The 17,824-nt window shown below is 39.1% G+C and overlaps 1 protein-coding gene across 2 annotated transcripts in view; it reads left to right on the plus strand.

The window, feature by feature from the left end:
* The first annotated feature begins 241 nt into the window (after positions 1–241).
* The window catches only part of SLC4A10 (solute carrier family 4 member 10), a 147,080-nt gene continuing 129,497 nt past the window's right edge, over positions 242–17,824 (plus strand). The window contains exon 1 of one of the 2 annotated variants that reach the window (XM_063161991.1): positions 242–334. In XM_063161991.1, the coding sequence (XP_063018061.1) occupies positions 287–334 (48 nt within the window). In that variant the 5' untranslated portion in view covers positions 242–286. The remainder of the gene's footprint in view (positions 335–17,824) is intronic. The other variant, XM_063161994.1, reaches the window with a different exon arrangement.

Here is a 17,824-nt window from a genome sequence, read left to right on the forward strand (position 1 = left end):
GCGGCCATGTGACTGGCGCGCGCTTCCTGCCTGCGCGCCGCCTGATCCGCGCCGGGAGCGCGGAGCCGGGAGCGCGGAGCCGGGAGCGCGGAGCCGGGAGCGCGGAGCCGGGAGCGCGGAGCCGGGAGCGCGGAGCCGGGAGCGCGGAGCCGGGAGCGCGGAGCCGGGAGCGCGGAGCCGGGGAGCCCCGAGCCCGGCGCAGCCCAGCGGCTCCCGCAGCGCCCGGGGAGCGCCCCGGCCCGCGGGCGGCGGGGAGGGGGCGCCGCCGCAGCCCCGCCGCCGCCGCATGGAGACTCAGGACCAAGGGGCGCAGATGGAGCCGCTGCTGCCCACGGTACGGCTGCCGCAGCGCGGCCCCGGCCGGGGGGATGCGACGCGCCCGCGGGGAGGCAGCCGGGGAGGGGGCGCGGGGGCCCGTGCCGGGCACCGCAGCCGGTTCTCGGTGCGGGGGACACAGGCTGGCTCGCTCCGGTGCCAGGAGGCTCGGGGATGGAGCGGTGTGTGTTTGTGCGTGTGTGTACGTGTGTCCCTGCGGGGCAAGCACCCTGCCCTCCCGGCCCAGGCATCCCCTTGCTCTCGGTACCCCCTCTCTTCGTGTCCCCCTGCCTCCCACATCTCCTCCCTCAGGCTCTCCCGCCCCCTGCTCCCCGCGGTGGGGCAGCGCAGGGCAGCGGGCACCTGTGGGCAGCCCCGCGGGGATCCCGCTCCGGGCCCGGGGCAGTGTCCGGGGGCCCCCGGCCCTCCTCGCTTGCAGAGCGCAGAGGAATCTGCTGAGGGCTGGCTCTGGCACGGCAGGGGCTGCCTCCCGCCGGATCCCGGGCTGTGCTCCGTGCTGCCGTGTCGCAGTCCCTTGTGCTCTGCCGTGGAGCTGCTGATCCGGGGTTATTGTTGGCTGAGGGGGACGCGGTGCCCCCTCTCCTCAGAGCACCGTGCGGCTGCACAGCTACGGCTGGGCAGCCTTTTCCGTGCAAGAAGGAAAGAGATCAGGTCGGGGGCTTTTAGATCGGTAGGGACCCTTTTTCCTGCCAGGCCTTCCCCAAACACAGGGCTGCAGACACACAGAAGGTTTAACTGTGGGTGTCGATCTGGATCTCATACTGAGATTCTGTTTGTGAATGGTGGTTCCTGCCTTGCACAGCAAATCTGTCTGGGGCAAGGAAAAGTCTCTTATGTACATACACAAGTGTCTGACTGTGCGTACACATCCCTGTCAACACACTGCATAGGTCTGTGGAGGCTTTGCTGCTCCTGAAATGGCTGTGTGTTAGCGCGGCGAGCTGCACAACATTGACAAAGCTTGAAAGAGACAAGTCTCAGCTGCTGCAGGTTGATGAGATGCGCTCGTGGCAAGCCCGTTTTTCATAGGGTCTGTTCCCATCATCTGTTGACGTGGTCCATTTTGCAATCAGGTGGCAGGTTGCTACACAGTGTGAGGTTATCTCTTCTTTCTCCTTGTGGCAGGGACAGTTTTTTCCCATTGCTTTCTGGATCCCTTTTATGAATCTTACATCCTATTACTGGCTGCTCTCTCAGTTTCTGACAGTGGAGTGGAAGGTCCTGTTGCTTTCGCTGACAGTCTGGCTGCTGAGTTCCTTTCTGTAGAGAGACAATTAAGTGTAAACCAAGTTTCCTACTGTAGTTCATGACAGTGATTCCATGGAAGGTTTAGTCCTTGGTGTTTCACAGGAATGCAGCAGTCAGTAGCAGTTTTGCTGTGGCTCATACCTTGCTGGACTGAGTGCAAGTCTCACTTTGTCACCTTGTGCTGTCCCTGAGCGATGGCCACTGCACAGGGAGCCAGAGGAGTCAGCTTTCAGAAGGCACAATGTGCAGGATTGCCTTGGGCTGTCTGGCTTTAAATTTTGTTTCTCTGGGCTGTGCCCAGAAAAAACTGCTATTGCTGCGATTGAGAGCACCTAAGAAGATAATATTTCTTGTGTGCTGATGAGGGGACAATTGTCCCTTGTTCCCTCAGGAGCCCTGCCCTGGTGCAGTACCTCTCTGCAGAGCTGCAGGTCCCTGTCCATAGACCTGCAGATCAGTGCTTGCTACCTTTGTGTCCTCTTTCCCACCTCCATTTACTACAGCTAATTAATTCAGTTGTATTTGCTTCAAGTGGGGGCAGGAGACATGTAATATATATATATATATATATATATATATATATATATATATACTGTGGCATGTACCCCTGTCCCCTCTTGTGGTTTCTGAGTGGGCCTGTGTGCCTCAACAATGCAACATTGATTTCTTGTCACAATCACGGCAAAAGGCACAGCTCCTTCAGGATTTCTGTTTCTGGTGATGTTTTCTCTGTGTGTCAGGCAGTAAAGCATGTGTTTGTGCTGTGGCAGTCTCAGCCTGGCTGCTGTCTGGGGCCCTATAAGGCAGAAATGCCTTTTGCATGCTGGGAGTCTTGTACCTGGGGTCATGGCAGAGTTTGGGGAGCAGCAATAGGTGAGAACTGACCGGTGCCAAGGTCTGTTAGGCTGGGAGGTGATGTTGTGACACAGCTTTAGAGGGCTTCTGTTCTGGGGATCCATCCTCATCTTGACTGGAAACAAGCAGAGCAGGAATGCAAGCTGTAAGGTGAATACAGGTCTGTTCCCAAGCGTTGTCCCAGTCCAGTGGGCTCTGGGTATGAAGAAAAGGCTTCTAGCAGAGCCTTTTCCCTGCAGGGGTTAGTCTGGGGACTTTGCTATATGCAACAGAGTTAATTTTTTTCTTTTTTGTGAAACTGTAACATACTATATAGTTTAATTGTTATTTCTAGTAAGGTTGGGAATGTAGTCCTTTATTAATTTTATCTGCTAATGGTGCTCAAAGATAGTGAAGCCTCAGTGAAATTTCCCACTAAAATCCCACAGTCTGTACAAAGTGGAATCTACTTTTATTCTAGTGTTAGTCATGTGTTATTTATTTATTATGCAAGCTTTTAATTGAAAACCCCAATTCCTAGCAATTTGAAAACTAATAAAGCACATTGTTACCTGTGGTTCTGAGGAACTAAATAATTTCCTTGTAAATTACCTGTCACTTGTTTTCGAAAACAGGTCTTATACAGAGACAATAGCTTTGTTAGCAGTTATGCTAATGTGGTTTTTTTTTATTTTTTTTTTTTTCAGCATGGACAAGTTTTGGTGAAAATTATTAGAAATCTATTGCTAATTTACCATAAGTGCAATACTATATATATAAACAGAAAATTGTTGAAGCTGCTCTTGGAAATGCAAATATAGTCTTAATTTGTATTGTTCAGTAGCTATACTAATATGGTAACAAAATGTAGTTGTATGCTTTCAGAATCATCTGGTGATTTATGTATCAGTCATCAAGTATGTTTTTTTCAGTGATTATTCAGAATGCTTTAATCAGAATGCTTTAAATAGTTGTGAGTAATTGAAAGATTTCTGAGGAGTCATCATTTGTTTACAGAACAGGGGAAACAATCTGCAGACCTCCACAAAGATCTTCTGTTGATTTCCTAACAAAGAACTAAATATTGCGAGTTTGTTGTGTACATGTATACCTGATTGCATGGAAATTATTTTGAAAATTGTTGCTTTATTGTGACTTTCTTGGCAATTTATTCATAGCACAAGTTGTTCATATTTGTTCCTGTAGATTCTGGATATCTCTCATACACAAATCAAAATTGGTTTTTAAAATAGGGTTGTTATTCGGTGGAAGTTTGATATTTTGGATAAAAGGAGGATATATAGATAAGGTGCAGATATTTTTGCTAACTATTTTTATGTTTGGCATGTTGTTTTCCTGTGTTTTCTGAAGGTAGCAGTAAAACTAAAAAAAAAAAAAAAAAGTGAAATTAACTTTTTCCTTTCCACATTTGTGTTCTCTCACCCTCCTCGTTCAGTCTTAAAATTAAAGAGCTATTTTGTTGTATTTATTTGTTTATTTATTTTTAAATGTCTTGCTCCGATCTGGTAGATACAAGGCCTTAAAGCATGATGTTGCTGAGCTATATGTGGGTGCTGCATATGCACACACTACAGTGTATGGTGTGTGTGCTCTAGGTAAGACAGTGTTTGTATCAAGAGCACTCTGGTGCTGCTGCAAATGGCACGCAGTTATTGCTGCTCGGGACTCTGTATGTGGGAGAATGGTATAGCAAGATCTTGGGAAGTAACTATTTTTGATGTAGCAGGTGAGTGTGGGAAGCTGCTCACGCTAACAGGCCAAATTCTTTTGCTTTTGTTAAAGCTGAGTGGGCCCTTGGATGAGACGTGCAGATGAAATGCATTGCTCATTGTGAGCAGGGGTGCCAGAGCCTGACCCCGCCGTTGGTGTAACAGTACTCGTTCCCAGTTCCCTTCCCAGAGCACAGCATTGGTAGCAACACTCAAGGCAAGTTTATAGAGACTGCAGGAATGCTGAGATTCTTTTGGAAAAATACAGAGGCAGTATTACATTTTCAAGACAAGAGTGCTAAGATAATGGCAACATTGAAATTAAAACCCTGAAGCTTAATTGGAAGTATAAATTTAGGACTGAATTTCTGCTCTTGGTATTTTCTTTATTATTGCCCGATTCCGAGATCTAAATAAAAGGAAAAAAGAAAACTTTCCCCAGAAAATGCTAGAAAGAAATGAAGTAACAATCACAACCATATATTAATTTGAGTCCCCCCAAATTCTCCTTTATATTTGCCAGTGTCACCATTAAAAAAAATACATCTGGATCATATGGTGTTCTCTGGTGTTTCTGTTTAAAAATAAATGACAGCCTGAGATATATTTGCAGAAAAAAAGTACTGTGTGGAAAGCATCCCACCTTAATGCGGCTATAACTTGTTTGATTTCTTTCTACAAATTCTACTTGTTAAATGTATGCTTTCGATTTCCTCTGTTGATAATTGTATCTTCTCGCTACTTTTTCCTTTGGAAAAAATATAGAATGAATTCTAAAACAAAATGCTTCCACTGACATCTTTTAATGCTTCTTAAATAAGTAATGTTTACAGTTTCAGTGGTTGAGAGGATTTAAGTAGGTGAGGGAATACTTAATCCACTGTGAAGTGTCTTAGACAATTAGTTGTGTGTCTGATATGAGGGAAAGCCATAGGCATTGCACGTTCCTTTCCTAGGTTCAGGTCTGCCTTGTAAAAAAAAAAAAAAGCCCAGATATTGAAGAATTGCTTCTATCTGACTCCTTTTGCAATAATAATGCCATTTTAATGTCATACAAATGTGTTCACAAATTTTCAGTGTTGGTGCAGTTTAAAAGTTCTTCTCATGAAATGAAAAAAAGAGCGTAGCATACTTAAAGATAATTAAAATCCACCCTTGTTCTACAAGGTTGTTTATTAGGATAGGCAAGGTGAAAGTTGGAATAGATGATAAAGGCTGTTGCTAAATATAGAAGAAATATCTTGGGGAAAAAAGAAGTTGCAGGGTGAAATGAGGGTAAATGAGGTGTGGAGTTTTGTGCAAACTTGGAGAATCGAGGGCATTATGGCTGACTGGTATGAAAGGCAAAAGGGAGCTGACTAAATTTCATGAGCAAAGTCTAGGAACAGAAGCAGGAAAACCAGGGCCTTTGCCTCCTTGTACAGCAGGCACAAAATAGTATCTTGAATTCTGTCTTCGCCAATTTCCCTGGTTTCCTACTTAGAGCCTTTCCACTTTGTTTAATTCGGTATTTATGAGACATCACAAAGTTTATAAATAAATACATATGAAAATTTAGTGGAAATGTGAAAGATAAGGTCAAGATTTGCAAGATCTCAATTTTAATCAAACTGACCAGGAACTTTCTGCAAGAAAACTGGCGCAGTAATGTCAAATATTTAGGAGAAATTCGGTGTGCTAGTTACATGAGCTAATATTTGGCATTTGTAAGGTATTAGTCGATCAGTGCAGTACTATATGTGTGTTTTGAGAAAAGAGTAGCAATTGTAGAACAATTCAAGAGCAACAAAAATGAGCGTGGGCCTAAAAAAGTGTAAGAGCATTTGAAGAAACTGGGATTCCTTAGCGTGGACACACATGTTTGGTATGTAATACTGATGCAAAAAGGATCAAGCAAGGGAAGGGATCCCTAACCAAGAGAAAGGTTATAGGACAATTTTAAAAGCATGTTAAGGAAAGCTGTCTAATGCTAAGAGTGGTGTAGTAATGGGACAAATTGTCTGGTGTGTTTGTGGAGTCTATTACCCATCTGTAGGAATAGGTAAGACAGTTATTGCTGCTTTAGAGCTGAGTAATGGACAAGAAGACCTCATGAGATCTCTTTCAGTCCTATCATTCTGTGAAAAGAGCTCAATTTTGTCTTTTTGGCACAAGAATGTTATAAATGGATGATAGACTAAGTGCAAACTAAAGAGAAAAAAGTAGTTTTTCTGGATTACAAATGTTGATGCCCTCAGCTAAGTCCACCTAAATAGTGAATTTACTATAAACATTTACATTTACTGTAAACATATTCAAAGAGTATCTTGCAATGATAAATGCTCACTGTTGATCTATTTTGTTTCAAGCAGGTTTTAAAACCATAAAATGCAACATTATTTATTAATTTGTGTCTGCAAAATGCCAATCTGAAATGTAGATTTTTAAGCCTTTTGGAATCCTCTTGACTTTTTAAAGAGTGTAGGACTCTGTCTGCATTAGTGAGGCTGCAAGAAGTTCCAAGACAAATTTCCCTGGGAGCAATTACTGTCACAGCAATTAGATGTGACACTCAAAAATGACAGAAAATATTGCATGTTTGTGAAGCTTTTGGAGAGAGATTAAAAAAATTCTGTACCTTTTTCTGGAAACTTTTATTAATAGTAGTTAAAATGCTATAAATTCAAAATACCCTTGATCTGAAGCCACTAAGCCACTATTTTGAAGAATAGTTCCAGATACCAGTCACTAGCAATTGTGCTAGGTTATCTCTAGAGCCATTCATAGTCACTGAAACTATGTAAGGATGGAAAAAAGACCCACCCTGCTATTAGATCCTGGCAAGAATGAAAAATGGGTACTTTAACTGTAATTAGTCTGGCAAACAATGCCATTAAAGTTGAAAGCAAAATGCCATGTCTTTTCCAGAGAGAAGATGGTAGGTACATGTAAACTTCCCTCTCGTAGGAATGTGCACAGGGGTAGTAAGCATGCAAAAGCAAGAATGTGACTTCATGTCACATCTGAAAACTTTTGAATTCTGAATACAACTGAAAACTTTGTGGCGGTTGTGTGGTATCAAGGATATTCATAGTGTTGTAAATATGATTAGGAAATAAAGGCACAATGAGGCAGATTGTGTGTAAATTTTAAGTGCTTTAGATGTTTTTTTTCTATAGTACTGACTAGTTGTCTTGAAGTTTTTTATTTATAAAGTCAAAGAAGAGCATACACAGGGAAATAAAATTATTCTCCTGCTATACTCTATAATATGAAGAATGTAACAAAAATTAGAATTTCCTTTTTCCTGTGGAATAGTGGGCATTTGTCTACCTTTAAATTAATGAAAATGGGATAACCTGTATCCATTTTCCTAAAATGCATTAAGCATTTCTTTTAATCATTTTTATGACCTATTTAAGTCGCTACCAAAATAGAACCGGAGTGTCCCAGAACAGTACATTATCATGTCAGCAGAAGGGATATTAAATGTATTGGTATTTTAAAAGAATTTATAGAATAAAATTAGTTCCCTTCTGCCCCCTCATCCCCCAGTCTGTGCAGCAGTTGCTGCCAGCCTTCTTAATGCTGTTCCTCAGAAACAACTTAGCTTCCAGTTCTTTTGAGACTATTGCTACTTCATTTGAAGCTTGTACATGTTTCCAAGGTACCATCACCATGGCAAATCTTCATGAAGTATCTGCAAATCTGCTCTGGGCTGAGATTTTGACATACTTTACTTTTTTCAGTAAATTTGATAACTTGGATTGTGACTCATGTTATCCATCTCCTTCAATTGGTGTTATCCTTTCCCTTTATTTGAAGAGAAGATAGAAATGCTCTAACATAAGACTTCACTGACTGTATAATTGTCTTTTAGAAAACTTCCACTTTATTATGTTTTTCCTCTTTATGACTGTGCTATAGTGAAATACTTAACTATGTCCACTTGTTTTTATTGCAATCTTAAAATAGCTTTTGAAATTAAATGTAGTAATGAGCTGTAAAAGCACTCATAAAGCTGTGTTTCATACTCATCTGAGAGTCTTCTCATGAAAATTCTGATAATAAGTGAATTCCTTGTTTTGGGAGAAGCAGCTGAATGATTTCAGATCAGGTGAATATGCTTTCAGAAAATAGCATTGAGAAGTGCAGAAACCTTCATGCTTATCCTCACCAATTTCAGAAGGAGGAGATTTTTCTGTAGTGATCTGTCTGGATTTCCCCACCAGCATCAAATGTGTCTCTTGCTTTTGGAATAACCCCTCACCCTCAGTCCTCCTCTTGTAGGGGAATGGATTGAGAAAAACCCTGCTGTGGAGTATATACTGAAAACTCATGTAACTCACGTGATTTTGTCTAAAACAACATAGGCAGAAAAAGGCTTTTAATGAATCTTTTAAAGAAAAAGCCACATTCAGCTTTAGAGAGGATGAAATGTTTTTTAGTGATCTACAGTTTGTGCCATTTGATTATGTTCATTTCAGATTGTCTTACCTGAAAGTTCAGGGCTTTGTGTCTGCTGTATCTGAATTGATTTACTTTGGCCAGCAAATATGTGAATATTTTTTTCTATTTGCCCAGCCCCAGGCAGATGAGAGGTTTCTAAATGTTAGCCAGTAGGGCCCAGAGCAACACAACTGCAGTTGCCTCTGGAGTGAAGACCATTTGAAAAGAAGCAAATAACTCTCCACTGAATATTTGTGAATTATGATTTTTTCTCCCCAATTCTCTGTCCAGTGCTGGCCAAATTTGGGCAAAAATAACAGAAGCAGCAAAGCCCTTTTTGCCTTGAAAAATATCAAACTGCTGAAGAATGTGCATGCTTTACAGGAGTGCTGCTGACAAGCCAGCTTTGGAGGACAAGAGATGTTTTTGAGAACTGGATGTAGGATTTGCCTTGGTCTAACTTCTGCTACAGGAACTGTGTTCCCATAAGCAGATATTGTGTACATGGTAACAGAATTAGAGATTGCAAACCCCAGTAAATTATAGCCAAACCCCACCAAATCCCAAAGATATCTTACCCTGTCTCCCTCCCCCTAATTTCTCCATAAATGTGAAACTTGTTAATATATGTACGCCTATGAAAAATGTTAAGCTAGAAAGTACAAATTGAACTATGTAAAATAATCTTTTGAAGAAAAATATGAAAATATTTAAGCTAACTAATGAAAGTTATTATCAAAACATGTGAGATATGTAAAACCTGACTAAATTGTTTTGTTTATTCTTCTTTGAGTGATTCAGACTTATACAATCCAGTCTGTTACACATTCATATGACTAATGTGTCTTCGGTAGCTCAGCACAAAGGATGTAGGTTTGGATGATGCATCCAATGCAGGATCTGAGAAACTCTGCTGGGAAAGTAGCATTCTTGCTCTGAAATAACTGTTTTGAAATCTAAACCAGTAGAAATTATGATTCCAAAAGTGGTCTGATATTAAGATCAGGTCATCATATAAAAATTCTGAGTAGTGTTTCAGTGGCAATATTAGAAACAGCTATCTCTGCAAAACCAATTCTTTGTGACTCTTAGACTACTAAAATTGCTAACTATGACACTCATCAAAAGTTATTAACTGTTTAATATTTATTTGCTTGTGTCTGTCTCTTCTCTCTTGGATTGCATATAAAGGATGGCTGTACAGAAACACTGCTGCGAGGCAGACAGAATCAGAGCCTTCTCTTCCAGTCCCTTAGTTGTGTGAGCTGACCTTGCATAAATGCCATGTTTACCCTTGAGAAAATTGGGCTAATCTGCTTTGTGCTTGGCATCCCACAGGAATAAACATGGTAAGAAGAAAGAATATTAAAGCATTGGCTAAGATGCTGTAAAAACTTTAGGTGGTTATATTTTATGTTTATTTGTTTGGGAAAAAAGTGGTGTGAACTTTTTGGGATGCAGACTGTGTGGGTGCAGGGTCTGTCACTCACTGGTCCTGGTCTGTGACACGGGCTAGGACAGCACACATATGAACAACAAGCCTGCTTAGTAACATGATTGCAAACAAATTCATCTCTGGCAATACGAAAATCTACTTATTTTCTCTAAGTTTGTTACTCTCCAGACTGCTCATGGAAATTACTGAACTACTGTAGCATAATAATTTTGACTGTAATCACATAAAGTGCTTGCTCTAAGAGTTCAAATAATAATGGTTATAAATTGTGAATGGACGGAGTTTACCTCTCAGTTTGTATTTTTTCTTTATTTTTCTTTTTAGAATAAGAAAACTTCCAATTTTCATCCACAACAAATATAAAATTTTATGGAATAGGGCAGATGCTTTTTTATGGATATAAAATAATAAGAAATTATAAAACCCAAAACAAATTTGGTAGCAAATCATTATTAACTTTTTTGTTTCTGCTATAATCTTGCAATCTTATAACTTTGACACCAAGAGCACTCCCATATTCTAGTTATTTATTTGGAAGTTAAATTAAAAAATAGGCAAGATTTTGGCTCTCATGGTAGAGATTAAAAATGTGAAAGCATCAATCTTGATAATCCAGAAGCCAAAAAACATCCTATGTGTGCTTCTTTCTGTATCTCATTTTTTGAGGCAATATCTTGATTTTTAGGTGCTACTGCTGGCTGTCAATATGCTTTGTCTGGAACAAACTTGCTTTTCCCCTGGAGTGGTTTTCTCTCTTCTGTCCAGCGTGTTCATTGTCCAGGATATGCCTCTTTCCAGTGCTGTGCTGTACTCAGGCATTTCTTCCTGCTCTTCTGTTTCTTGTGCTGCACACAAGTGTGTGAATGTGTGTCTGAAAGTTAAGTGGCTGCTGATGGGGACTCAATATAAATAGATATTTCAGACAGCTTTCTTCACATTATTTTTTAATTTCTTCAAGAAAAAAAAAGGAGAATACTAGATGTTATCTGACCTGTCTGCAGCTTTCATGGGGTAGTGACAGTGACCATCTGGCATGGTCTCAGATAATGTCATTGATGGTAGCCCTGAGGGCTGGCAACCTGAGACTGAGCTTTCAATTTCAGGGCTCTAAAGTCTGGATCATATTTTGGTGTTACATGAATCAAGATTTCTTGGATAGTGGGGAAATAAATTCTGTTCAAATTGAAGCTCTTTAGATTAGGAGTTCTGGAAATGAGGCAATTCAGGAGACAGAGGATGTGATACTGTGAAAAACAAAGAATTAAAAGTCAATACAGAATAAATCCAAATTATTTCATTAGAGCAGAAATAGTAAATTTCATTAACATTTATCAATTGCTAAGTTAAAAATGAGAGAAACATTTTTGAGAAAGTATAGAGTTCAAGTGCAGAAATTACAGTGTTGAAGGGTATTGTGGAGGCCATGCAAGTAAATAGGTTAAAAAGGAATTAGGTAATTGAGCACAATGATCCTAATTCAGCAGATGCAATCACCAGCTTAGGAAAACTTTAAACTGCTGATCACCAGAATGAGGGACTGAATATCAGAGGAAAGACCATTTACTAGTTCCCTTTTTCCCCTTGTGCAATAAGAACCAAATAGTGAGGTAACCTGAGGGAAGATACTGGATTTCAGAGATTTCTGTGGTTCTGGTTTTGTTTTCCTTACTGGGGTCTTTGAAATAGCTTTGCAGGAATGGGGTATCTCTCAGATGGTTCTGTGTAAAAGGAAATAATTCTCTTTGGTCTTACCAATTACTCATTCACCTGTAGATGAGATAATTTGAAAATAGCAGGTTATCCAAAATGAGCATTTCTTGTGCCAAAGAGTAAATTTTCGTTCTGATCAGTTACATTTTTTTGTTGGATTGGATATTTCAGGAGAAAGTTCCTGGTTGAGAGGTCCCAAACATAGGAGAATGCAGAACCTGCAGAGCCTCAGATGTTTTACTAATGAGCAGCAGTGACCTGGGAGAGGCCAGTCAGACTGTGTTCTTGCTCACTTCAGTAGCAAAGGGAGGAGAACACCGGTCTGCTCTTCCTGTGCATTCTCATTTTCACACAAGCAAATGAGACATCTATATGGGGATGTCTTCCTGGGCTTGTGAACTGCTGTCCTTCCCCAAAGCACCTCCCTTTGCTGAATTTTGGGGGTTTTCTTGAAGCCATAGCTCTGGTTGTTATCATGGATCTGATTTTTGAAAAATCCACATTGCTTGCAAGAAGGTTCTATGATCATTGAGAACGAGCAATTTATAGGCTTCAGCTGTGACAAGACTTGCTTTGTATAATAAATAAAATACTTGGTTTTTACAATGGGCAAATAGTTGTACATTGTTTTGCACGTTCAGGTGTGAGCTTCAGAGGAGGGCACAAGGCTGCCCCTGAGCCAGGCAGAGCCCTTGAAGGCGCTGCTGATGGATGCCAAGAGCTTTCAGTGTAATTGCATGAATGTCAGGCGGTGGCCCTGGGTGTTGCTGGGACCAGCTGTGTGTAATTCAGCTGCTGGGCCCTAGATGGTGTCAGCCTTGGCTCTGCTGCTCGCTGCTCTTCCCTCCAGTGTTCACTGGGAGCTTTGCTTGGCAAATGAGGAGAGCAGAGCGCATTGCAGGCGTGGTGACAGCACATGGCTCTTGAGATGTGAAACCAACGCAGAAGAGTTTCCAGGAGTTAGGAAATCTCTTAGTTTCAAAGAACCCCACTAATTTTGGTGCTTCAGTATTTGGATACTGAAACAGCTGAGTTTTTGGTCTCCTGTTACTCTGCAGTTTCACATAAGAGCATCCTGGTCAGTAATACCAAGCAATATGGTCATGCATGCTCTCAGAAAGATCTGTTTTTCAGATGCATAAACACTTAATATGTTGGAAAATCAGCAATTGTTTTTATGTATCATTGTACATAAACACTCAGTAACACTCCATGCAAAAATCCTGTATCTTCAGATGGATCAGAATAGACAAAAAACCAGGTTTCTAATTTACACCGTGGCAAATACTAAATAAATTAAAATTATTTAAAATATTTAAATTATTTAAAACAGTGTTCAGAAGTGCTAGACTAAAAATACAATGCTCACATCTGTAGTAAAGTGATGTTCATGAAATGCTTTTCTTGCAGGACTAGAAACTAGATGCTGTGTTGAAACATTCATAAGGAAATCTAACAGAATACTTTCTGTGTCAGGATTAAGGAATTATGTTTTCAGTTTTGGATTATATTTTACTGAGAAATAAAATTAAATTCTATTTTAAATATTAATTTTCAGGTTTGAAAGTTTGGCTTAAAAAAAATCTCAAATATTTTACCAATATTTTAGTCTCAATCTCTAGTTTTGGACTTGACCTATAATAAAGAAATAACCAGATACAGAAGGTTCTCCATACATAATTTTTTTTATGAGACTGTAAGACTTTATTTAGGAAGGTGCAATGCATTGTAACTTGATCGAAACTGATGAAGTTGCCCAACATAGATATTAGAAACTAAAAAAGAATTTCTCTCTCAAGTATTTCTGTAGTACTTTTACAGTCTACACAAACATATTTTAGCATCTTGTTTTCATATGCAAACATCTTCATACTTTTACTTTTGTTTATTTTTTTTTTTTTTTTTTCCTCCAGTTCTTTGGTTCTCTCTTTATCCATTGTGCCCCACCATCAGGAGCAGATTACAACGTGATTGTGTATATGGCTCTGTACAGAACCGGTTTTTGAATCCTGTCAGCTGAGAGCTACAGTGGCAGCAACCTGAAATTAACTTAGAGACTCAGGATCATAATCACTGGGTTTTGTGCTGCTTCAGCTGTCTGCGTTTTCAGCCAGCTAAACCAAGTCTGTGTTACTTGCAGATGTGTGATAGAGCAGATGGGTGGGTCAGCTCAGGATTCATTCAAAGTTGAGAACCCAGCTGGGAGTAGAAAAGGCAAGAAAGCCTTTCTTCCACATAGTACATAGATGTACTAGAGAAGATGGGTTCTAACTTTTGAAATTTAAAGGATACGTACACAAAGTTTCAAAGAAGTTCAAACATCGAAAATCCTACTGAGATTTCAAAAAAAGACATGTAACTAGGTTTTGTGTTGTGTTTGCACTGAATTGGACTCTTGGGAAACTTACCTGATTAAAAGCCCCACAGAAACAAAACAAACAAACAGAAACCCAGCCATCCTTTAAATGCTGTAATTTTCTGACAAAATAGTGCAAAATTGACACTGATCAATATGTTCATGCACATACAGCCACCAGATCTAATACATCTTGCTTTCCTCTTCAGTATACCTGCATTGTTAAACTAACAATTGTGAATAGATCTCTCGTTTTTATTTTGAAAATATCTAAACACCTAGCTGTAAAGCAAGATTCAAAATAGACTGTTTAACTAAAATGACCTAAAAGCTAATTTAAATAACGTTTGTATGATTTTTGTTTTAAATTGATCTGCTTTGCTTAGGGCACGGTACAAAGGGGCAGAACCTGGAGACAGAGAGCTAGGCAGGCAAGATGCCGGTGGCAAAGTCTGCTGTACATTTGCTTTGTCAAATGCTTAAAATTGTTTATTTCTCTAGGTGCCTTTTAGCTTTCATCCCCTTCAGCAATGCTGAATCTGTTCTCAAACTGTATTTTCTTTGTGATCTCTCTAATGGGATTCTTTCTGCTACTGGTTTTCTTTTGGAGGAGACAGAAAACCCCCCTGTTCTCTCATTTACTTCTTTCTGTTGCAGATGAGCATAGACTAAAATAGGAGTGCACTCTCAACAGTCCATTTGTGTCTTGAGAACATCTTCTGGATCACTATAGCATGAGTAGACTAATGTGATATACCTAAGGTTCTAGGTAATCAGTCTCTGTATTTCATAATTTGGATTCTTTGCAGAGTGTAGGGAGTTTTCAGGTCATATTGCTTGAAACATAATATCTGAATCGCTGCTATGATTTGTGCTGGATTCCAAAATCTTCTTGTTTTCTAAAACAAGCAGGAAAAAAAAGTAAAAAAGGTAGAGGGACTCTTTTTTTTACCTCTCAGTATTCCCATAAAGCGCTGGTGATACAGCTGCAGTTTCTCTCCAGTGCCTGTGAAAGCACTTGTTATATGTATATATATATATATATATATATATCTGATACATAGATACTAACTGATATAATAATAACTGATCCACCCCAGTGAATTGCAGCTGGACCTCTTAGTGGGCCTTTGACAGGATTGTGCAGAAAATAGGGATTGCTAGTGCTTTGCAGAGGTTTTATGAGGCTTCATGAGGCTTCATGTTACATTTGCTGAAGGTTCATGTTGTTGCATTTATTGAAAAAGTTCTTTTCTTCTTAATTTGCTTAATTGGTTCCTTTTTAATATATGAAACTTCATCCAGTTCCTATAGTAATTGGTGGAATCTTTACTTTTTACACGTTTAACCTTATTTTTTAACTGATTTTTTTTTTTTGCTGTTAAGAATTTGACAAGAGTTTGTTGGCTGTTGTTTCAAAATAGGAATGAAATGTTGGTTTGCTTATTATTTACATAGGGGAAATGTGGTCATTTTGGTGGCAGATATAGCAAGACTTTAAAGGCAAAAAATCTTTGCATACTGAAGGAGTTTTTTCACTTAAGGAGACAGAATTTTCTCCAACTAGTTATGATCAGAAAATGGATTAAAAAATCTTTTCCTCCCTCTGGAAGAGATTTTTTTAAGGTTGAATGATATAAAGTTTCTGAAAATAGGGCAACTGTTATTAGAATAAATGACAAAAAATGTAGTGAAAGACATTTATCATCTGAATAATGTATTTTTGCTTGGAGGCTTTCTTATATTTAGTCTGTGTTATAAATATCACAGTTGTAATAATTTTTTTGGTAGAAGAATCACAGCAGTAATAGTTCTTATACATAAGTAACACAGTTTTGGGCATATTTCCCAGCCACTTGTTATAGAATTTAGATGACTAAATATAAAGATGGACATTTTTGTGATGTTGCTGAAGTAATTTTGCTGCTCACTGAGTTTTACTGGCATCTGATAATCACCTGAGTATGTATCTTTATCCCCTTGTTTCTAAATGTTATGTCCATTCAAAAATGCTTCCCAATTTAATTTTGTTGTGAAGTTGTAAAGCCTCATATAATTCCCTCCAGCAATGTTTTATGATTTTTATTTTCTTATTGTCTTACTGACAAGATCAATTGGTTTTTCTAAGTTAAGTCACCTATCTGGAATATTTTTCTCTCCTCATGTCATTGTCTCTTGCTACTAAGGAATGAACAAAAACTTCATTATTGTGTGATTAGGTGTCTGTACCTGATTCCTTTAGGCCAGAAATGTTCTTACCCTTTACAGTTAAAAGCTAATTTATCTGTGAGCCATTATCTGGGAAATGGCTAAGATCAGCAAGGGTATTTACCTCCTGACAATGCAAATAATTTCATTATTGTTTCTAGCAATTGTACTAAGAAAAAGCCTGTTACCTTACATTTTTGTGGTCTAGCACTTCTGGGTGTCTGGAAAGTAGCATATTTAATTTGATTCAATTTTTTGAGTTCTAAAGGCTTTAATAATTTAAAGAGATCTCCACTTTTAAAAGGATCTTCAAGTTTAACTTGAATTTTACAGTGGAAAACTTACTCCTGTTCATTTGAATTATGCCTTCCTAAACGATCCTAAACAATTCACCTCAATGGCCAGTTTAAGTGACACTTTGTTATCATATCTTCTTAAACCATTTAAGCTTTATGTTCTTAATCTCTTTTCTAAGTGAACAAACTTGTTGACAACTTTATGGATTTCATGAAGCTTTTGGGAAATACACCTCCATCTCCTTGGTTAGATTTTTTTCAAGTCAAACCCAAAAGAAGAATTTTAAGAAATTAAATCCTGGTGTACAACCTAAATGATTCAGACTTGTAAAATGCACTTAGTACAGTTAGAAATAGTTAGCTATTAAAGCAGAGGTAGTGGTAAAATATGAACAGAATGGGAATGATCCATCCTTTACTGGAAAGACTATTTGCCACATTTCTAAATTTTTAATGCATATTATAATGCTTATTATCTTTGTACCTGTGCTCCTCAGACACTAAAAATAGTGATGTTACATCATTGTCTGTCAAAAGCAGGAGCAGCATTGTTCTTTCATCTATTTGACTTATTCCAGAAAGGATGCTGTGTGATTCTGTTGAGAGACTCTTGAATTTTTTGGAGTCTTGATGTTTAAGGTGATTTTGAAAATTAAACCAAAAATCTTTTGCTGTTATTTTGCACTGCTGAGCAGTCAAATCATTACTCACTGTTTTTTAATTTATATATAATGGAAAATGCACTGCGGAAACACATCCCGTGGAATTGGTTCAAGTTCTGCTGTTCGTGAATCTACAGGGCTTCATTAAATCAATACTCTTGTTTAAAATAACTATATGCATAATTGGACTCACTTATGATAAATCCCTTGCAGATAACTGTGTGAAGCATGGAGTAAAAGGACTGGAAAGGAGGGTGCATGTGCCAAGGGAAATACTCAGCCAGCAGAGATATGTGAACTCTGGTTAGAGCAGTTAATTGCAATTGATGCCATTCATGTGTTACAGGAATGTTGCAACTTTCTCCTGACAAAAGCTCTGTGGTTCCAATGCTGTGTTATTCTGGAGAACAAATCATAACAAAACCACAAAAACAGAACAAAACAAGCTGTTTCTTTAGACACCTCAGTGAATTTTTAGGATAAGAAACTTTACACAATAGTTTTGGTTCTTGTGAATTTGAGTGCTGCTTGTGTTAATGTGGTCTGCCCTGCATACTTAG

This window comes from Melospiza melodia, chromosome 8 (genome assembly GCF_035770615.1).
Source record: "Melospiza melodia melodia isolate bMelMel2 chromosome 8, bMelMel2.pri, whole genome shotgun sequence".
Classification (NCBI taxonomy): domain Eukaryota; kingdom Metazoa; phylum Chordata; class Aves; order Passeriformes; family Passerellidae; genus Melospiza; species Melospiza melodia.